At 62.5% G+C, this 21,068-nt stretch overlaps 2 protein-coding genes across 3 annotated transcripts; one reads left to right on the top strand and one right to left on the bottom strand.

Moving 5' to 3' along the window:
* The first annotated feature begins 115 nt into the window (after positions 1-115).
* On the top strand, positions 116-17,296 carry ARHGAP4 (Rho GTPase activating protein 4). The gene is made up of 22 exons (XM_055338252.1): positions 116-210; positions 4,559-4,766; positions 4,842-5,004; positions 5,183-5,245; positions 5,515-5,727; positions 6,441-6,569; positions 6,650-6,871; positions 11,608-11,709; positions 11,860-12,051; positions 12,141-12,225; positions 12,432-12,459; positions 12,843-12,945; positions 13,549-13,609; positions 13,720-13,797; positions 13,880-14,014; positions 14,120-14,225; positions 14,321-14,554; positions 14,635-14,708; positions 14,796-14,979; positions 15,150-15,242; positions 15,510-15,624; positions 16,815-17,296. The coding sequence occupies exons 1-22, from the start codon at positions 144-146 to the stop codon at positions 17,043-17,045; spliced, it is 2,886 nt and encodes a 961-aa protein (XP_055194227.1). The 5' UTR covers positions 116-143; the 3' UTR covers positions 17,046-17,296.
* Positions 17,297-17,533: 237 nt separating this feature from the next.
* Positions 17,534-20,752, bottom strand: AVPR2 (arginine vasopressin receptor 2). 2 transcript variants are annotated; one of them, XM_055338517.1, is made up of 5 exons: positions 20,680-20,752; positions 20,285-20,445; positions 19,448-19,501; positions 18,209-19,090; positions 17,534-18,056 (listed from the first exon to the last, which is right to left on the bottom strand). In XM_055338517.1, exons 3-5 carry the CDS (start codon positions 19,470-19,472, stop codon positions 17,851-17,853), a joined length of 1,113 nt encoding a protein of 370 aa, XP_055194492.1. In that variant the 5' UTR covers positions 19,473-19,501; positions 20,285-20,445; positions 20,680-20,752; the 3' UTR covers positions 17,534-17,850. The 2 variants fall into 2 exon arrangements, with proteins under 2 accessions (XP_055194492.1, XP_055194493.1); XM_055338518.1 differs by lacking the exons at positions 20,285-20,445; positions 20,680-20,752 and adding an exon at positions 19,896-19,956.
* Between the last annotated feature and the right edge of the window lie 316 nt (positions 20,753-21,068).

Below are 21,068 nucleotides of genomic sequence, written 5' to 3'. Positions count from 1 at the left end.
CCCCGGGGCCCGCGGCGGGGGCGGGGCGGGGCGGGGCGGGGCCGGCGGGGCGGGGGTGCGGGCGGCAGAGCCCCAGGGCCGGCCCGGGGCGCTCGCGGCCGCGTGGGAGCAGCGGGGCTCGACGGCGCGGCCGCCCGGAAGCCATGGCCGCGCACGGGAAGCTGCGCCGGGAGCGAGGGCTGCAGGCGGAGTACGAGGCGCAAGTGAAAGGTGAGAGGGTGCGGGTGCCTGCGGAGACCCGGCGTCGGGGGGCCCCCCCAGGCCCGCCGCGCCCGGCCGCTGCTCGCCCTCCCCGCACCCCGAGCCCAGCCGGGCCCCTCAGCCACGGGCTGTTTCCCTTCCTCCCCCGCTCCCTCCCCCCTTCCTTTGGTAGCTCTGCCCTCCTTGCTGCTCCCTGCACCTCACCCAGGGAGGGAAGGGGGCACCCGCTGCCCCCCAAAAGGTGACATTCTAGCCAGAGTGAAATGGAGCACCTTGCTTTTGCTGAGGAGGTCCAGGTAGGGGAGCCTGAGCGCCTCAAGCACCTGGATTGGGGATAGCTTGGCCTGGAAACCGGTTCCTTTGCCCTCTCTTGGACACTGAGGTGGCTGGGAGCTGAGGGCCGCTGTGTGGGGGTCTTGGGGTCTCGGGGTCCGCCGCTTAGAGATTCAGCGGGCCAGCTTCAAAGCCTGCGGGGGGCCGACCTCCTTGGGTTCTGATAAACACTGTGCAAATCACATGCAAATCAGCTTTGCAAACCCTTGGGCGACAGCTTCTGCCCCTCTTATCCAGGGCATGCTAACTCTTGCAAACGAAAGAAGGTGGCATCCAAGTGCCCACAGTTGGGGCCCTAAAGTTTCCCCCAGTCTTTACATGTGTGACCCCATATGTCAGTGTCATTCACTCCGGTTTACCAGTGAAGGAAGCCAAAGCTCAGCGAGAAGGGCCTTGCGCTCCGTCACCCAGCACAGCCCCTTCGAGGGAGAAGGAAATGACCCTCGAGGTGCCTGCCGACCCTCAGATGCGGGTTCTAACGTAATTTCCCAGTGCAAGCCATTTACACCAAAGTATGCCTGAGTCCTCCCCGTCTGGGAAAGGCGGCCTGCTGCCCGGAGCCGGCCTCAGGTGGCCTGCGGTGGCTCAGTGCGGGCCGAGCTGCCCCTCCAAGCCTTGCCCTCATCATTTCGCAGGTGAAGACACTGCCCCCCATTCCTGCTTCCCCCAAATGTCAAGAAGCTGGAGGACTTTGGAAACTCTTCAGTCGGCACATATGGATCAGTTAATTCACACTGAAAAACTGGGGATCCGAGCAAGGCTGTCTTTAAAAAGTTTCTTGCCTGCTCCGGACCACCAGTGACTTTAGCTCCTGAACCCTTCCTCTCCCCAAAGAAACTTTTTACCATGCTAAAAAAAAAAAAAAAAAAAAAAAAAAAAACCAGGATCACTGTCTTGACACCCTAAATTCTGAAAGGTCAGCACAGTCGCGGTTTTGGTGGCCATCTTCTCTTCTGCTTTATTTGTCAGCAGAAGTGAGACCGTACGCCTTGCTCACAGGAAGTGTTGCTGGGGCCCAAGACCCAGCCGCGCAACTGAAGCAGATGTGGAAGGCTTCCATCCTTCCTTTTGACAGATGTTCTGCGCGCGTCTATTCTCTCCCAGGCCCTGGGAATACAGTCCTAAGCAAAAGACCCAGGCCCTGCCCTCGTCCGGCTCGCAGGTCCTGTGAGGGAGACACGTAGCAAACGACCCCTGACGGTTAGGCTCGTGTATGATGACGCCCCCTGTAAAGGGAAAGCACGGATGTCAAGAAAGGAGGGAGGAGGGCCAGACCCAGTTGCAGGGGAGGTCCGGGAAGGGTTGATGAGGGGCCCATGGGAGCTGAGATCTGACAGCTTGAGGTTGACGGCCCAGGGGCTGGGGGCCGTGCACCAGCTCGCTGCACTCCAGGGATGCTCCGTCACGGGTGTTCTTGACACCAGCCACTGTGGGAGTCCGGGTTGGAGGGTTGGAGGGTTGGAGGGCAGGCCTCGCAGAAGGAAGAGCGCCCCCCCCCTTCCCGCGAGCTGTTGTCTTCACACCGCTCAGCTGCCATTGGTCTCCGGGGACTCATTGCTTGGGAGGGCGGGGCAAACACCAGAGGAAGGTGAGGTGAGCTGGGACCTCTCAGGTCTTCCTAGGAATGAAATGCGAGGTCCTTTTAGCCCCCAAATGGTACCCTGATTCGGTGACGAATGTCCAGACTGCGAGGGGCATAGAGCCCACTCACCTGGCCGGGGAGCTGAGCGCCGGAGCCCGGCCCCGGAGGGGACAAAGAGGCTCTGGGTGGCTTGGCGCTGCCCTCCCCTGCGCTGGTTTCACCGTCGAAAGGGAAGGGAGCCGCCGCCACCGCCACCGGCCACCTCTGGCTCCTCTTCACCCAGCTCCACCCCGCCCTGGAAGGAGCACTCCCTCAGTAATCCCCCCCGGAAGGCGCGAGGGCTGTGGCCCTGGCCCATCCCTGAGCACTGCTGGGGGCGGGGGCAGGGGCTGGAGGACTGTGTGTGGGTGCGGCCGGCCGAATCCGGGAGAGGGCTGGAGGAAGGATGCCTTCTCCAAACGGAGAGCAGAGGGGGCGATGGGGATGCCGGGCAGGTGCACCCCGGGGAGGCTGCCCCGCGCCCACCGCCCCTGGGAAGTCGCTGGCAGCACAGAAATGCCATTTGTCACCCCCTCCCAGGCCCGCTCCCTGCTCTGAGCCCTCGCTGTCTCCTGCCTAGACTGGTTCAGGAGGTGCCAGCCTGGCAGGGTGCTTTCTGTGTGTCACCCGCCCTCTGCCTGGCCTCCCCGCAGCAGCCCAAGGGAAGCCCCACCGTGTGGCCCAGCTGCTGGGGCTCCTCTTTCCCTCGGCGACTCGCTGCACGTCCTCCCCTGACCACGGGCCTCTCGCACGACTCCGCTTTCCCCCTGCAGCCACACCGCTTCCAACAGCCTTCTCTGTTCTCTTGGCCGGAACACTCTTCCCAAGTGGCCCCGTGGCCCCTCTGTCACCTGCTCACTTCCTGGCCACCTGTTCTAAGAGAACTCCTCCCCGCCCCCACCTGCTGCTCTGACCTCACCTTGCTGTTCGCCTCCTCAGTGCCCCTTGCTCCTGGACATTCTAGTGTATATGTGTCCGCATGTGATCTGTTTTTTTTTTTTAAGATTTTATTTATTTATTCATGAGAGGCACAGAGAGAGGGGCAGAGACACAGGCAGAGGGAGAAGCAGGCTCCATGCGGGGAGCCCAACATAGGACTCCATCCTGGGACCCCAGGATCATGCCCTGGGCCAAAGGCAGGCGCTAAACCGCTGAGCCACGCAAAGATCCCCGTCTGTTTTTTTTAAAGATATTTATTTATTGGAGAGAGAGGGAGAGAGAGCATGTGCATGTGTGCCTGAGCGAGAGGAGGGGCAGAGGGAGCCAGAGAGGCAGCCCCCCCTCCCCCCACCATGAGTGCAGAGCCCAACTCAGGGCTCGGTCTCAGGACCCCGAGAGCATGACCTGAGCTGAACTCAGACGCTTAACCAAGGGAGCCACCTAGGTACTTGTGGTCCGCACCCCCAATCCCATCCCAACTTCACGGGCACAAGCCGCTGGTCGGCCGTCTTTGCCGCTGTGTCTCCTCATCTGGAACATGCCCGGCCAGACTGGGTATGTCATCAACAGTCTGCAAGATGGGGAAAGCAATCAGTGTGCCTCCCTGGGGACGTGGATGGGGTTAGTAAGCAGGCGACCTGTTTGCCGGAAGTCCAGACAGTGCATTATTCCCCGGGATCCCCCGTGTGCACCTGGGCACCCAGTGGGCGGCAGAAGTGTTTGTAGCAGGTTGCTTAAACCTGCCATTCAGGCGGTTCTTTGCTTTGGTGGGGAAAGCAGTGTTGCCAAATCGAGCCAGCGATAAGGTGTCAAAAGCCAGCAGTGTGGGGGCCCCGGGTGTGGCTGTCTCTGGCGGGGGGTGGGGGTGCCCTGTGGATGGGTGATGCGGAGTGGAAACGGGGGGGCAGAAAACAGGCCAGCCCTGTCTGTCCCTTCGCTTGCCAGCTCCAACCAGCCTGCTCCGGCCATCGGCCCTCACTGTGGGGCTGCCCTTTCTCCTTGGGGGGCCGGGGCAGGGTTCCCAGCTACTAAGGCCAGGAGTTCGCTGTGGGTTCGGCAGGGTGCCGTGGCAGCCTCGCCCCTGCGCGGCCCTGTGTGTGTTTGCAGGAGAGGCCACCCTGCCTGGGGTCGTGGGCACCCGAAAGGCAGGAAGTGGCAGGGCAAACAGCTCAGGGGCTTTCCAGGAACCAGGGAGTGATGGGAAGCCGAACTGAAAGGCACCTGGCCGGGGACAGGGCGACGCGGGGCCGGGGCCGCTCTGGGTTCCTGCCGCCACCACAGGCCCCAGCCCTCCCTCTGCCCCTGGAACAGCAGCCTTCCCGTCTTCCCCGGCTGGGTCCGGCCCGTCCCGTTAGCTGTAGCCCAGAGCTCCCTTTCCCCGAGGGCTGTGCCCAGCACACGGCCCCGGCCTCGGGCCTGGTCCTGGGCCGGTCGGTCGTGGGCCTGAGCCGCCGTCCCCCGCAGAGATGCGCTGGCAGCTGAGCGAGCAGCTGCGCTGCCTGGAGCTGCAGGGCGAGCTGCGGCGGGAGCTGCTGCAGGAGCTGGCCGAGTTCATGCGGCGGCGCGCCGAGGTGGAGCTGGAGTACTCCCGGGGCTTGGACAAGCTGGCCGAGCGCTTCTCCGGCCGGGGCGGCCGCCTCGGGGGCAGCAGCCGTGAGCACCAGAGCTTCCGGTAGGTGCTCGCGGGGCAGGGTGGCCCGGCAGGCTGCGGGGCCCCGCTCCCGCCCTGAGCGCCCCTCTGCCCCAGGAAGGAGCCGTCCCTCCTGTCGCCCTTGCACTGCTGGGCCGTGTTGCTGCAGCAGACGCGGCAGCAGAGCCGGGAGAGCGCGACCCTCAGCGAGGTGCTGGCCGGGCCCCTGGCCCAGCGCCTGAGTCACATCGCAGAGGATGTGGGCCGCATAGTCAAGAGGGTAAGGCCGCCTTAACCCTGGGCGCGGGAGGCGTGCACGGCGTCGGGGTCCAGGGAGGCCCATGGGTGTCGGGCACAAGGAGCTGGCGGAGCCTCGAGGGCCGATGGGTGGCAGCGGGGGCAGCCGCACTGGGGCACCGCTGCGCTCACGCTCGGCCTCTGCTCGGCCTCCTCGTCAGAGTAAGGATCTGGAGCAACAGCTGCAGGACGAGCTGCTGGAGGTGGTGTCGGAGCTTCAGACGGTGAGGACAGGGCCCGCCCGCCCCAGCCGAGGGAGGCCATCCCATCCCGGCTCCCCAAACTCCCCAAGGCCGGCGCACGGACGAGGACCGAGCGCCCTGGAGAGGCCTGGGTGGGGGCACAGCAAGCACAGCCCCTCCCCCTGCTCTGGGCACGCGGTGGGGATGAGCCAGCCGTGGGCTCCGAGCCCCAGATGCGCTGGGGAGGAGGGGGCGGGCTGGCTGCGGCCTTGGCCTTCAGGAGGGTGGCCTGGCCCGGGTGCTCCCTGCAGGCCAAGAAGACGTACCAGGTGTACCACATGGAGAGCGTGAATGCTGAGGCCAAGCTCCGGGAAGCCGAGCGGCAGGAGGAGAAGCGGGCGGGCCGCAGTGCTGCCTCTGCCGTCGCCGCCGCCGCTGCGGCCGCCGCCGCCACTGCCACTGCCACCGAGGCGGGGCCCCTGCGCAAGAGCTCCCTCAAGAAGGGAGGACGGCTGGTGGAAAAGGTGGGCCTGGAGGGCACCTATCTGTCTTCGAAGGTTCTGGTTCCAGCCTTTGTCCCTGGAATCCCCAGCCCTCGCCGGGGCCTGCTGGGAGATGGGGCTTGGAGGCAGAAGGCAGGGCTGGGGAGGGGAGAGCCACGGCCCTCTGGTAAGGCTGGGCCTAGTCAACTCTGCTGGCTTTGGAGGGCTCCCCAAGTGGGGTGGGTGACGCGACGGGAGGGGGTGTGTGTGGTGGAACAGTCTCCCCACTCTCGCACTCCTACGTGCTCGTAGCTCTCCCCCACCCGGCAGGAGTGAAGAGAACTTCCGTGCTCCCAAGTTAGGAAGCCTTCCCCGCCCCCCACCACCCCTGCCTCACGCAGTGCTGTCAGGTGTCAGAGGGGCAGCAAGGCGCATAGGATGGGTGATTGGGTGATGTGCACGGAGAGGAGGCTGGAGGTTGCCCCCAGAGGCTGGGGAGGTACCAAGCCAGGAGGAGTTGATGCAGAACTGGGGTTGCCGGCCCGGGTTGGGGGGGTGTGTGTCCGTGGCAGGGTGCGGCAGAGTGGGGCAAGGGAAGAAGACATTGGGACTTCTGGGCCATGTGGTGGGAGGGGCCTGTGGGATATCGGCTGCAGGTGTCCCCGTGGAGGTGGAGATTCTGTGGAAGGCCGCAGATGGGGGCTGGCCTGCTGGCCGAGTAGGTGACCCTGCTGTACTTGTGTGGCCTTGAGCAGCGTCAGGCCAAGTTCTTGGAGCACAAACTCAAGTGCACAAAGGCGCGCAACGAGTACCTGCTCAGCCTGGCCAGTGTCAATGCTGCTGTCAGCAACTACTACCTGCGTGACGTCTTGGACCTCATGGACGTGAGTACTGGGTGGGCGGGCAGGGGCTTGGGCCCGTACTCCGGGGGCCCACCCGAGCCACGTGCTTGCCTCCTCCCCAGTGTTGCGACACAGGATTCCACTTAGCCCTGGGGCAGGTGCTCCGGAGCTACACGGCTGCTGAGAGCCGGACCCAAGCCTCCCAGATGCAGGGCCTGGGAAGCCTGGAAGAGGCCGTAGAGGCCCTGGATCCTCCAGGGGACAAGGCCAAGGTGCTGGAGGTGCATGCAGTCGCCTTCTGCCCCCCACTGCGTTTTGACTACCACCCCCACGAAGGAGATGAGGTGAGGGTCACTGCCCCGGCCCCTAATGCCCCAGGCATTGGCACAAAGGTCCTTGCAGCTCTCTGGCCTTCATTGTAACCCTCCTTAAGTCCAATGAATGCCACTTTGCAAAGGAGTCGAGACTCCTGAAGGCAGCTTATTTCTCCGACCCTCATTCAATGGCCTGGAGGTGAATGAGGCTCTCTAGAAATTTCTCCACTGGCATTTGAAACAAGCAACCTGCAGTACTGCCAATGAATGCACCCCTCCCCCCCCCACCGCAAACACAGTAAAAATACCGCCAGGTGGACGCCAGATAGTAGGTGGGCATCTAGCTGTTCATACATTTTTCATCCAAATGTTCTGCATGTTTAGACATTTCATCATGCCAAGTTGAAGGGAAATAAACCATACAAGCAGTAGAATGTAGCTGGCATCCTTTTACTTGTTTACGATTATTCCTTTTCTTTTCCCAGTTTGTCCACATGGGCATTGTGAGTGGACAGGGGTTTCATGGAGCTTTTAGCTTTTTAATCTATAATTTTTTTTAGCTTTTCTTTTTTCTTAAGATTTTATTTATTTATTCATGGGAGACACACAGAGAGAGAGGCAGAATCACAGGCAGAGGGAGAAGCAGGCTCTATGCAGGGAGCCTGATGTGGGCCTCGATGCTGGGTCTCCAGGATCATGCCCTGGGCTGCAGGCGGCGCTAAACCGCTGCGCCACCAGGGCTGCCCTATTTTTTTTTTTTAAGATTTATTTATTTATTCATGAGAGAGAGAGAGAGAGAGAGAGAGAGAGAGAGAGAGGCAGAGAGAGAAGCATTAATCTATTATTTTGATCCGAGTCATATTTGAAAGAGTCAAGTGTTACTCAAGGCTCACGATGGCACATGGCAGTTCTCTGATTCACCTTTTCTGTTCTCGATTCCGCTCCTCACAAACGCTACTTCCCAGTCTCCTAGCTGCTGCTTCTGGTGTTTCCCTCCCTGGGTTCAAATTGCACAGCACGTGGCTAGTTGCTTTTCAACTGACTTCCTTCCACCCAGGGCTAACCCTAGTGCAGCCCGGCCCCCGGCTCCTCATCTGTGACTTCTCTTGTCTGAAAATGCCTGGATTCTAGCCTTCAAATTGATTCATAGTTTAGCTGGATATCGAATTCAGAGTTGAAAATCATTTTCCCTTTCGACCCGTTAAAGGCATCGCTCCAATGCCCTTCTGATTTCTGATCCTTTGTGTGCGACCTGCACATTTTCTCCCTAAAGTTTTCAGGAGTCTCTTTCCTGCCTGGTGAGATTTTATGATGATGCTCCTCCGGAGATCCTTTTTCCTTCACGGTGCTGGGCAGCCGGTGGGCATTGTCTGGAGTGGTGTGGCCCTAGGTTTGGGAATCATATTATTGCTTTGATTATTTCCTCCTCTTAATTTTCTTTTCTTTCACTTTTAGGGATTCTTATAATTGGATGTTGGACCTCATGGATTGATTTTCTAATTTTCCTCTTTTCCCTTTCCTATTCCCTCACCTCTAGGCCTTTTAGTTCTGCTTTTTCAGAGATTTCTTCAACTATCTCTTTCAACCCTTTGTTGAATATTCTAAAAAATTTACTTTCGTAGTTTTTGTTTCTGAAAGTTCGGTTTTGTTTCCTAGATTCCTATTTAAAATGATGCTTTGGGGGTCCCTGCCTGGGTGGCTCAGTCAGTTAAGCATCTGCTTTGCCTCAGGTCAAGATCCTGAGATCCTGGGGCTCCCTCCTCAGTGAGGAGTCTGCTTCTCCCTCCACCTCTGCTGTCCCCCCTGCTCATTCTCTCTCTCGCTCAAATAAATAAATAAAAATCTTAAAATAGCCTTTTGTTCTTGTTTTGTGGACATATCATCTCAAATCATTCTGAAATGTTCATTTTTGTTTTCTGGACATTTTTCTCTGCTCCCTGCATTTTCTAGTTTCTTTGCAGTTAAAAAAGAAAGAAAGAAAAGCTTGCTTTCGCCTTTCTCTTTCATTTTAGAGCTTCCCTCAAATGGCTGGCAATTCTTGGCCATCAGGTCATATTTCAGAGGAGGCGCTGAGTGGTGGATTAGATATCCGATGCGCTTGAGCAGAGCTTGTCAACAGGGGACTTCCCCTCGGGGACTTGGACCATTGCTTTGAGGAAGACCCCCATGGTGGGGAGCATGGGGCATCCTGGTAAAAGGGTGCTAGAAAGGACTAGTAGGACCTGGGCTGAGACTAGAGGATTTGGGGGAGGGACCCAGCTCCGGCTCTGGCCTAGATAGTGTGGGGAAGCAGGGGTAACTCTGATTGGATGTCTTCATAAATCTTGTCTAGAAGGCAGGAGGTGGGGGGTGGGGGGTGAGGGAGGCTAAAGCAGCAGTCACTCCTGTTACCTGAACAGGGGGAGGTTTGGTTATTTTTGTGGCTTGGATAAAGTTCTTGTTTTTGTCTTCACCTCTCATGGCCACTGAGCGACCTTGTCTGATGCTGATGCTCTGTGACATTCCTTATGTTCAGTAGGATAACACCAAGTCCCGTCTGGACAGCTCCAGATGGCAGCGGCTGCTTGCTTCCTTCGCGTCAGTAGGAATTTGTTTCTCCTTCTTTAGCTGTGACTAGTGTCCCCAAGTCCAGAAGCCCTCTGATTTATCCTTTCCAGAGGCTACATCTCTAGTTTTCTGCTAACTGTATGGGTTGAGGGGAGGTTCTTCTAATGTTAATGTTCCCTAGGACCTGGAGAGACTTTTTTTTATGATTCTGGTAAAGTATATATAAGATTTACCATTTTAACTCTATATGTACAGTTGAGCGTGTGTGTGTGTGTGTGTGTGTGTGTGTAGGGTTTCTTTGTTTTTTTTTTTTTTTTTAGTAATTTCTGTAGCCAATGTGGGGCTGAAACTCAAGACCCCAAGACCAAGAGTCACATGCTCGGATCACTGAGCCAGCCAGGTGCCCCCATTTTAGCCATTTTTACCATTTTTAAGTGTGTTGTTCGGTGGCACTAAGCACATTCACACTATTGTGGAACCTTCCGTCTCCAGGACTCTTCCATCTTCCCAGACTGAAACTCTGTCCCCAGGAGACACTCACGCCCCCTCCCTTTCCCCCAGCCCCCCAGCGCCCACCAACCTACTTCCTGTCTCCATGAATCTATATCAAGACTACTCTGGGTCACTCATATGAGTAGAATCATCTGTGATTTGCTGGTTTTGCTCGGCATAGTGCCCTCGAGGTTTATCCAAGTTGTAGCCTGTGAGGGGATCTCCTTCCTATTTTTTTTAAAGATTTTATTGAGTCACCATGTACCTCAGTGCTCTGAATGCAATCCGAAATGGCCTTATGTGCTTCTCTATTGCTTGGGCCGCACTCCTGGCACTAGCCTCCCTGAGCACAGGGATCACGTCTGTCTGTCTTTTTTTTTTTAAGATTTTATTTATTTATTCATGAGAGACAGAGAGAAAAGCAGGCTCCCTGTGGGGAGCCCAATATAGGACTCAATCCCAGGACCCCGGGATCACGACCTGAGCCAAAGGCAGATGCTCAACTGCTGAGCCACCCGGGCACCTCGATCTCCTTCTTTTTAAGGCTGAATAACGTTCCGGTGTCTGGACAGAGCACATTTTGCTTATCCATTCATCCCTTGATGGGCACTTGTGTTGCTTCCCGCTTTGGGCTGCCGTGAACACGAGTGTGCAAATCTCTCTTTGAGCCCCTGCTTTCACTTCTTTGGAGGATACACCCAGCAGTGGCATTGCCGGCTCGTGTGGCAGGTGTGGGTGCGGTTTTTGGAGGAGCTACAGTATCGTTTCCCGGACAGACTTGAGCCGCTCCTGTCCCCCTGCGTCCCCCTGCGTCGCCGTGAACTGGGCCTTCCCGCACCCCTGTAGGTGGGGCCTGCAGAGAACAGAGGGGGTGTGTTTAGCTGCCGTGGATAAGCCACGTCTTCACTCTCAATTTTCACCTGATGCCAGGGTTCTCTGGATCCTTAAATGTTCAGAGGAGACGAATTTCTCGATTCTGGGGGCCTTCTCCCCCATCCTCCACTCTGCCCCCCCCCCCCGCCGAGCCACTCACGTTTTGCCTCGGGAATCTATTTCTGCCTGATGAGAGGGGGCCGTTCTTCTGTCTCAGGCCCCAGTCCTCCTGATTATGTTTTCAAAAATAATCAACAGCGTTGTTGAGGTCTGAATCACCTGCCGTGTAATTCGCCAAGTTGAAGCGCACCATCCGATGTGTTTTGCACTATTCACTGAGTTATGCAACCATCACCACGAGCTCATGGCAAAACACGTCCACCCCCTGAAAGAAACCCTGGGCCCGTGAAGCAGCCCCCGCGCACCCCCTGCCCCAGCCCCCAGCACCCGCTCGTCTCCTTTCTGTGTCTCGCTTTGCCTCTCCTGGACCTTCCGTGGCAATGGGCTCGTGTGATGTGTGCCTTCTGTGGCCGGCTCCTTTCACTGAGCAGAATGTTTTCTAGGTCCCCCCCAGCCCCTCGTGTAGCGCCCATCAGCCGGGGGGCCACTCGTTTTTGTGGCTGAGTGACATCCCCTCGTACGGATGTGCTGCTCTTGCTTTTCCACTCATCAGCCGCTAGACACTCGGCTCGCTTCCGTCCCGGGGCCCTTATGAGTAGCGCTGCCATGGGCGTCGGGGTGCGAGTGTCAGTGGGTGAGAAGTGCTGGGGTCCCGCGCGGGGCCGCCTCCCGCCACGCACCCCTGCCTCTGGGCCCGGGCTCAGCCTCGGTGCCCTGCACGCTGCCCCGCACAGGTGGCCGAGATCCGGGTGGAGATGGAGCTGCGGGACGAGATTCTGCCCAGAGCCCAGAATATCCAGAGCCGCCTGGACCGACAGACCATCGAGACGGAGGAGGTATGAACGCCCTGGCTCGGGGCGGGGACACGGACCCAGACCCCTGGAGCCAGGGGGCCACGGCCTCCACACCCCCTTCCTCCCGACTAGGCCTTCCTGTCCCTCGCTCCTGCCCCATTTCTTCCGGCCCTGGTGCTGCCCTTTCCCCAGGTGAGCAAGACTCTGAAGGCCACACTGCAGGCCCTGCTGGAGGTGGTGGCATCGGAAGACGGGGACGTGCTCGACTCCCTCCAAGCCAGCCCCTCCACCGAGTCCCTCAAGTCCACCAGCTCGGACCCAGGGGCTCGGCAGGCTGGCCGGAGACGAGGCCAGCAGCAGGAGACCGAGACTTTCTACATCATGGTGGGAAGGGGGGGTGGGGGTGGGGGGCAGGCCACAGGGAGGGGCCAGAGCTGGGATTAAAACTTCGGACTCTTCTTGGGGCTTTGCAGAAGCTGCAGGAGTACCTGAGCGGACGGAGCATCCTTGCCAAGCTGCAGGCCAAGCATGAGAAACTGCAGGAGGCCATTGAGCGAGGTGGGCCCTGCCTCTGGCCCTCGACCCTCCTGCATGGGGACCCCATGCGGCCCATGCTCCTCTCTGCCCGGAGAGCTTGGCGGGCATGCTGGCAATACCCCAGCAAGGGTCCCGGCCCCTACCCTGTGAGCCCGGCCCCTTGGCGCTGCTCAGGGCGGTGCTCACCTCCTGGCCTGAAAAGCTCACCAATGTTTTCTACTCCCCAGGTGACAAGGAGGAGCGGGAGGTGTCTTGGTGAGTGTGTCGTGCAGGGCCGGTGTGTGCTTTTTTTTTTTTTTAATTTATTTATTCATGAGAGACACAGAGGGAGAGAGAGAGAGGCAGAGACACAGGCAGAGGGAGAAGCACGTGAGACTTGATCCCGGGTCTCCAGGATCACACCCCGGGCTGCCCCAGGGCCGGTGTGTTCTTTGCAGTGGTTGTTCCGTGAGGGCCAAGCTACCGTGTCACCAGCCCACCCCTCCTCGGGGCCCAGCTCTGCTGCTCACGGTTCTGTGGCTTCGATTTGTCACTTGGCCCCGTGGGTTCTGGAACCACATTGCGGGTTCCAGGACTAGGGGTGGGACAGCCTATACTCCATGCCCGCTCCCCTCAGAGCCAACTTCCGTTCACCACAGGACCCAGTACACACAGAGAAAACTGCAGAAGAGCCGCCACCCCCGCCCCAGCTCCCAGTATAACCAGAAACTCTTCGGGGGAGACATGGAGAAGTTTATCCAGGTACTGGCTTTGCCTCATGCTCCAGCTGAGTGCGGGCGCTCCCCTGCATTTTGGTTTCTGTCCAGCCCGGTGCCTGTGACCCCAGTGTCGCCTCCATTGCCAACAACTGGTCAATCGTCCCTTCCCGGATGGGCCTTTGTCAGGTCTCCACTGATGGAAGGGAACGTCCTTAGCTGGTAACAGGCATCTAGAGCAAGCCTCATCTAGACAGACACATGTGCGACGTGGAACCCACAAACCCCGCTTCTGGCTGACGTGGTGTGGGGGGGGTCCTAGAGGTCAGGGTGCGGGGGGCGAGAAAGGTCCGAGAAGAAATAGCACTAGCCTTTGTTATGAAGCGACTATGCAGTCCGTCCGTATTCAAAAGAGCCAATGGACGATTTAAATGAACAAATTTGAGATTTGCAGTGTCACTCGATTCAAGGTCAACACGCAGAAGTTGCTTGCAGTAGACAGACAGCAAACAATGTCAGGCGCTGCCTAAACTGGCGGATGTCACAAACCACACGCCAACCTCGTTGCCGATACCCATGGCTTGTAAGAGAAAGATACAAGGGAGCGAGTGACAAGGAGGGACAGTGAGTGAACCCCCTCTGTCCGCAGAGCTCAGGCCAGCCCGTGCCCCTGGTGGTGGAGAGCTGCGTCCGCTTCATCAACCTCAATGGTAAGCCAGACCCGGGCCCTCCTGCTGCCGGCCTGGCCCTCGGCCCTGGCACCGGCCCCGGACCGGCTGGAGAGGGGACCCGGCACCCACCAGCTCTCATCCTCCTTCAGGCCTGCAGCACGAGGGCATCTTCCGGGTGTCGGGCGCCCAGCCCCGGGTCTCAGAAATCCGTGAAGCCTTCGAGAGAGGTAGGGACAGGCAGGATGGGGCAGGGGCGGGGGCATCGCCAGAGCCGGCGTGATCGCCTCCTGCGCCCCGTGCCGCCCTCAGGGGAGGACCCACTGGTGGAGGGTTGTACGGCCCACGACCTGGACTCGGTGGCAGGGGTGCTGAAGCTCTACTTCCGGAGCCTGGATCCCCCGCTCTTCCCACCGGACCTGTTCAAAGAGCTGCTGGCTTCGGCCGGTGAGGCCGGGGCCTGAGGCTGGCCGGGTGGGAGGGGCCACTTCCCTGTGGCCGTGGCCACACTCACGGGCTTCTCTCCCCACGGGGGGCGGCCCGGGGCCACAGAACTGGAGGCCGTGGCCGAGCGGGTGGAGCACGTTAGCCGCCTCCTGGCCCAGCTGCCCGGACCGGTGCTGGTGGTCCTGCGCTACCTCTTCGCCTTCCTCAACCAGTGAGTGCTTCTTGGGGGCCGAGGGGGGCTGGCGCTGGGGGTGCAGGGGACCCCAGCTGGGGAGTCCCCTGCCTGTGACCCGCGTGTGCCCGCAGCCTGGCTCAGTACAGCGATGAGAACATGATGGATCCCTACAACCTGGCCGTGTGCTTTGGGCCGACCCTGCTGCCCGTGCCCGCCGGCCAGGACCCAGTGGCCCTGCAGGGTCGGGTGAACCAGCTGGTACAGACTCTCATCGTGCAGCCCGCGCGGGTTTTCCCACCCCCGACCCTGCTGCCGGGCCCCATCTATGAGAAGTGCATGGCACCGCCTTCCACTGGCTGCTTGGGGTATGCCCGGTGCGTGCCAGGGCGGGGGGTCCAGCAGGGGGAGCCCTCTCGTCTACTCAGATGCCTCGCTCTGACCTCAGGGACGCCCAGCTGGAGGGCCTGGTTGGGGAGAACGAGCCAGAGCTGGAAGCCGGGACCTCGGCCCAGGAGGATGGTGAGGGGGGAGAGAAGGAGGGCCCCGTCCTGTCCCCGCCCTGGGTGCCCACGCCCCCTCCCAGCTCGGACCCCCTTCTCTCCCCAGACCTGGACGGCGGCGTGGAGGCCGTGGCCTGCTTTTCCTACACGGGCCGCACGGCCCAGGAGCTGAGCTTCCAGCGCGGGGATGTGCTGCGGCTGTACGAGCGGGCGTCGGGCGACTGGTGGCGGGGCGAGTGCGCGGGCGCCCGGGGGCTCATTCCCCACAAGTACATCACGCTGCCCGTGGGGTGAGTGAGCTGCTTCTCGTTCACCCGGGCCTCTGGCCCTTCCCCTGCCCGAGTCCTAGCCTCCCTAGGCCTGGGCGCCCCAGGCCCCTTCTGGCCAACACTGGGCCTGCCGGCCCCCAGAGCCTGGCCCCGGAAGGCGCGCTTTCAGCAGGCTGTCCCTCTGACCCTAGTGCAGAGAAGCACTCGGCGGGCCAGGGGCCACAGGTCGCAGCGGAGCTGGTGAGCAGTCCAGAGGTCCTCCTGGCCGTGGAACTTGGCCATCGGTGAGCAAGGGGGAGACTCATTTTGGTGGCCCCACTTGCCCACCTCGGCCTGAGCACTGCTGTTGGGGAGTGAAACCCGTCCCAGGCCGCAGGTGCTGGGCCAGGTCACAAGGGGTGGGCTCTGACTTTGGCCACGTGCAGAGGGGCCCAGGTGGGGGAGAGCCGTCCAGGTGAGGGACCCGCTGGGCCGGCCTCGCTCTTCCCCCTACCTTGGCCGTGCCCTGGCCCGGGAGGGGCCCCTGTGGGCTCACTGTCTGTACCCTGCAGGCCAGAGCCATGCACCCCGCCTGAGGCCCCCCTGGGCATACCCGGGGGCCCCTTTGGGCACAGACGACACTGCTTGGTCCCCACCTCCCCGGAGCGATACGTGGAGGTAGACAAGGTGAGAGCCGGGACTGGCTGTGTGGCAGGTGGTGGGGGCGGGGGGACACCTCTCCCGGGGAGTCTGCGTCACTTTAGAAACCAGACTTTTTCCTCCTGATGCTTGGGTCTGCCCTTCCCGGCTCCACACCTGCTGGCTGAGCCCAGCCCAGGGAGGGGCAGGCCAGTAAGGGGGTGAGGCCAGAGGAGAAGGACGAGCCCAGAAGCAGGGTTGAGGGGCACACGGGGGCTCGTGCGGTTGGGCTTCACATTCTGGAGTGGGGAGTGGCAAGTGGGACTTGCAGGCAGGCATGGCATCTAGAGCCAGGGCGGGTGACAGGCAGTCACCCAGCAGGCGCTTGGTGCCCGAGGAGGATGAAAGGGACCGGGGGAAGAGATGCCGGAGTGGGTGGCCGCCTGGGAAGCCCGGCAGGGTGCTGGTTCTCAGTGCGGGAGACTGCGGGTGTTGAACACGGCCCCGGCCAGTGGGCACCCTGGGGAGACCCGGCTCCCTGCTCTGGGGAGCGCGCCCACCTGTGGGCTCCCAGTGAGCACCGCTGGGCTAAGACAGAAGCCGTGGGGACGTGTGCCAAGGAGAGAGCCCAAGAGCACGCGGTGTGCCAGCAGAGGCCCAGTGGCCGGGCCGGGAGTCGGGGACCAGGGGGCGAGCTAGGTCACATGGCCGCTAATGCCAGAGAAGCCGGAGTCAAGCATAAGGGAGGGGTGGGCAGCCAGGACATGGAAGGGGGGCGCGGGCAGCAGGCAGGGCCAGGTGGGGTGCAGGTGGACGCCGACCCGTGAGGCTCCAGCACAGTGGTGCTCCCGGGGGTCGGGGGGTGGCTGTGATCTCAGCCAGGGAGAGAGTAGGTAGGAGGAGAGAGGGGACCTGGGACTCAGCCAGAGGAGCCCCCAAGTCAGGGCTGGGCTGAGAACTGCCGTCCCCAGAGGTGGCTGTGACCGCCCCCCTCGCCAAAAGCGGCAGGAGGGAAACCAGGCAGGGAGGAGGGGCGGCGGCTTCGGGACCGGTGGGGAGGAGGGGTGTGGTGACAGGAAGGTGGCCAAGGACCTCGGTTGTGGAATGAGAACGAGTTCCAGCGGACGCTTGGGCAGCAGAGGGAGGAAGGCCCCACGTGTGGCTCGGGTGGCGACAGCCTGACCGGAGGGTGGGAGAGGGGGCTCTGCAGATGCTGTCCCTCGTCTTCTGTCCTCTAGGCTGTGGCACAGACCATGGACTCCGTGTTTAAGGAGCTCCTGGGAAAGACCTCCGCCCGCCAGGGCGCGGGGCCCGCGTCCACCGGCTCCCCCGGCCCCGGGCCCTGCAGCCTGAAGCCTCCGGCCTCCGGCCGCCTGGGCAGGAGCAAAGGCTTCTCCCGCGGCTCCGGGACCCCGGTGTCCCCCTCGGCGTCCCATCCCCAGGGCCTGGACTCTCCCCTTAAGCACTGAGGCGCTGCCGGCCGCTCTGCAGCCCCCCCCCCCGACGTGGCCACCTGTGGCATCTCCCTGGCCCCGTGCGGCCGGCGCCGGGCTCCTGCTCTTGCCCCTTCGCAGAGCAGGAGACGGCTGCCCCGACACGCCCCTGCCTGCCCCGACCCTGGCTTTGCTGTGAGGGCTTGGCGGTGGCTGCCGGGCGCTGGGTGCGAGCCCGGTGGCGGCCGGCAGGTGCTGGCTGCCATTTATAAAGGCCTGCGTGTTGACCCCCGTGCAAGCCAGTCCTCTGTCTCGGGGGGCAGGCGGGGGCACGGCCAGATGCGGGGTGCTCGGCAAAGGCGGCAGGGGTCTCGGCACACGGCCGTCCGAGCGGGGGCCGTGCGGCCTGCTGAGCCGCACGCAGGGCCTGGTGTCCGGTGGGTCCGAGAATGCCGTTGCACGCTGCCCGACAAGCGCCCTTACCCTGATCCAAGGAGACCCGCTGGGTGGAAAAAGAGCTGGATCTTTTATTAGGGACAGAGTGAGAGGGGAGGGCAGAGGGGGAGCAGAGAGGCCCCCTACCCCTTTCCTTCCTCCCGGGCTCCGGGGAGCCTCCATGTCAGGGGCAGGCACCCGCTGCGTGGAGGCCTTGTGCGCCCCCTGGACGCGGCCCGGCTGCCGCCCTAGCCCCCCCCACGCCCGGCCCCAAGGAGCTGACCTCTGGCTCCTAGTCCCAGAGCCCCCTCCCAGAGGGTCTCCTTCCCCCAGGGGTCCGAGGGCCAGCCCCAGGTAGGCAGCCGGGCCTCGCAGAGCCTCTGGAAGGAAGGCGCCCCTTGGCTCCTCAGGAGGAAGTGTCCTTGGCCAGGAAGGAGCTGGCCGTGGCGCAGGACTCCTCTTGGGGCCCCGGGCTGGGTGGGGCCCGACTCCGGGCCCAGCAGAACAGGCTGCGCAGCTCGGAGGAGACACTGCTGCTGAAGAAGGCGTAGATCCAGGGGTTGGTGCAGCTGTTGAGGCTGGCCAGCAGCATAAGCAGCACGAAGGGGGCCCCTGTGGGCGGGGAGAGTCCGGGCTGGGCTGAGGGTGTCCGCGCAGAAGTGCAGTGACCCCGTCTGCTCAATGGGGCGTATGTCTGCAGAGTGAAGGCGCGTGCGCGGCCCAGCCCGAAGGTCCCCCACCGCCCTAGCCGCAGCCAAACCCACCTTCCAGGGGCGCCTGCGGGTCCCACGCTGCCCACAGCTGCACGAGGAAGAAGGGTGCCCAGCACAACACGTAGACGATCACAATGACCAGCGTCATCCTCACCGTCTTGGCCATGGCTGCGGACACCCGGGCCCCCTCGCTGGGGCTGCCGGTCCGGTGCCCTCCACGGCACACCCCAGCCCTCTCTGCTGGCCCCGGCACCAGGCTGGCGTGAATCTCCCGGAAGATGAGCACCTGGCAGGCCGCGATGCCCAGGGCAGGTGCCACAAAGACCATTAGGGCGATCCAGGTGACATAGGCTCGGAGGCCCCAGGGCTCAGCGAAGTGGGCCCAGCAGTCAAGGACCCCACTGCCATTTCCCACGTCACGCTGGGCAAAGATGAAGAGCTGGGGCAGGCTGAGAATGAGCGAGAAGGCCCAGGCCACCAGCACCGGCCGGTTCCAGCGAGCTCCACCTCCATGGCGGTATGCCAGCATGGGGCGGCAGATGGCGCGGTGGCGGTCCAGCGTCATGGCCAGGATCATGTAGGAGGAGGCATACATGCCCACCATCTGCAGGTACTTGACTGCCCGGCACAGGGCATCAGGCCCACGGAAGCGGTCCGTGGCATCCCACGCCAGCTGGGGCAGTACTTGGAACAGAGCCACAGCCAGGTCGGCCAGGCACAAGTGGCCAATGAAGACGTGCATGGGTGCCCAGCGACCCCGCCGGACCCGGCGCGCCAGGGCCCCCAGCACCAGGCCATTGCTCAGGGCCACAGCCACGAAGACCGTGGAGAGCAGGGCTAGCTCGGCCTGGACAAGCAGCGGGTCCCGGGTGTCCAGCAGCTCCCTGCTGCCATTGCCAGCTGGAGTAGGTGGAGAGAGGGTCCGGGGCATAGCTGGGCAGGTGGAGGAAGAGGCCCCGTTAGGGTATGTGCTCTGCGGGGGGCCCTGGGCCCACGGGCAGAGCCAGTGGCTGAGCCACGTCAACCTGGGCCCCCTCTTCCCTGCCGTCTCCCAGGCCCCAGCTCGAAGCGGAGCGCTCACCACTCCTGGCCCGTGTGGGGGAGCAGCCCCCCCATGAGCACGCAGGGCCGTGCCCATGCCTCCCCGCACTGGCAGCCCCGACAGGGAGGGTGAAGGAGTCTCCGAAAGGGGGGCTTCTCTGCTTCTGCAAGCCCACTCGGCCTACCTGGCTCGTCCCCGAGGAGGGATTGGTGGGGGGACGGGTTGGGGCCCGGGGGCTGGAACCTTACCCGAGGTGGTGGATGCCACGAGCATGGTGGGGCCGGGGCAGGTGTCTCGAGCGCCTGGGGGACACAGGATATCGGGCTCAGCCTCCCAACCGAGGGGCCTAGTCTCTCGACAGGCGCCCCTAGAGACTAGGTGCCAGGATGGCGGGGTGCCTGTGTGTGTGGGGGGTCCCAGCGGTGGGGAGGCACGCTCCATCGGATGGAGGTCAGTGAGGTCATGGATCCCGGGCCCCGCTGTGCTCCCCAGTACTGAGCAGGTTAAGGTAGAAAGGAGCCGTCGCGCAGATGCGTGAGCGTGTCCTAGGACCCACGTCGCAGCCCGCAGATCCGGAGCACACGTCCAGACCACCTCACCCCACGCACCCTCGCACAGCCCGGGAGAGGCGGCCGGCGGAGGGCTGGGGCTGGGCAGGAGAGGCCACTGTCCCCGGGGCCCCCCGAAGCCCCTTACCTGGCTCGGCTCTCTGGGCTCCGGGCAGCTGGGCAGTGGCTGCTGCGAAGGTGGCCCAGGAGCTCAGATCTGCTCCCCATCCCCTGCCCCGCCCCAGCCCGGCCTCTGGGAGTGACCTGCCCAGGAGGGGACTTCCTCTCCCTCCCCGCCCCCACGTGCCTCTCCTGGCCTCCCGCCTGGGGCACTGGGAAGTAGGCTTCTGGCCTCTTGCACTGCCCTTCCTGTCCGGGCCCTCCCGGGTCTGTCCCCAGGACGCCTTGCCCCCCACTCCCGGGTGCCTGAGCCCTCCCAGGCTGGTCCCCAGGCTAGGCTTGGCTGTGACCAGCAGGCAGCCGACACCCCCAGCTGCCACCTGTCCCCCCACTCCGTCCCCGCGGGGTCCACCTTACTGGGAGGTCAGGTCCAGCGGGGTTCTGGGAGATCGCTCAGCTCAGCAGCTCTGCTACATAAGTGGGGAAACTGAGGCCAGAGATGGCTGAGGCTGACTGAAGGCCACACAGCTTCTTGGTGGCACGGCGAGACTCCTTTCCCAGCCAGGTTCCTTCTGTCCCTGCTGGGCCCCGGGGAGGAAGGGGTGAGAGCTCCTGGAATCCCCACTACGTGAGTGCTGGTGCCCGCCCCTCCTCAATTAGGGCCACCGGAGATGAGGGACAGGAAGGGAGGGGGTGGGGCGGGTTCAAGCCAGGGCTTAATGCACCCCTGTGACAGCCAGCTTCCTCCCCAGGATCCTGTGGGAGCCAGGGACACCCCCACCCTCTTCCTCCCCCCCCCCACCTGCAGCTACCTGCCCTAGGAGGGGGAGAGCTGCAGGCCTCTGTCTCCCGCACCGCCGGACGGCCACAGGGGCGCACGCACTCGGCACCCACGCAGGCACGGACGGCTCATGTCTGGGCACGCGTGTGGAGGGGCTTCCCTCCGGGGGCTCCAGGGCGGGGCCTGCAGCCCACCCACCCACCCACCAGGGCTGCCCCTGCAGCCCACCCTCTCCCTGCTGTCCCGGGCGCCCTCTTCCCGCCGACCCTGCTCTCGCCGCAGAGCCTGGCGTCGCTCCGCCAAGGCTGGTGCAGCCCAGCCCCGCGCCGTGGCCCGCTCGCCTCGAGTGCCAGGCCCTGGGCCCACTTGGCCCTGTTTTCCTGTTTGTCCGTCTTCTCTAATGACCTGCAAGGCTGGAGG

The sequence above is a fragment of the Nyctereutes procyonoides genome, unplaced genomic scaffold, assembly GCF_905146905.1.
Source record: "Nyctereutes procyonoides isolate TBG_1078 unplaced genomic scaffold, NYPRO_anot_genome, whole genome shotgun sequence".
NCBI classification, from domain to species: domain Eukaryota; kingdom Metazoa; phylum Chordata; class Mammalia; order Carnivora; family Canidae; genus Nyctereutes; species Nyctereutes procyonoides.
Note: the sequence above shows the minus strand (reverse complement) of the source record. Positions and strands in the feature narration are given on the sequence as shown.

Bases quoted from the DNA above. Each gene is read 5' to 3' on its own strand.
- ARHGAP4 (XM_055338252.1), top strand. From the start codon at position 144: ATGGCCGCGCACGGGAAGCTGCGCCGGGAGCGAGGGCTGCAGGCGGAG. The intron at 6,570-6,649 runs GTGAGTACTGGG...CCTCCTCCCCAG, and splicing joins ACGTCTTGGACCTCATGGAC to TGTTGCGACACAGGATTCCA. The intron at 14,980-15,149 runs GTGAGTGAGCTG...CTCTGACCCTAG, and splicing joins TACATCACGCTGCCCGTGGG to TGCAGAGAAGCACTCGGCGG.
- AVPR2 (XM_055338517.1), bottom strand. From the start codon at position 19,472: ATGCTCGTGGCATCCACCACCTCGG. The intron at 19,091-19,447 runs GTAAGGTTCCAG...CCACCTGCCCAG, and splicing joins CGTGGCATCCACCACCTCGG to CTATGCCCCGGACCCTCTCT. The intron at 18,057-18,208 runs GTGGGTTTGGCT...CCCCGCCCACAG, and splicing joins CCCGCAGGCGCCCCTGGAAG to GGGCCCCCTTCGTGCTGCTT.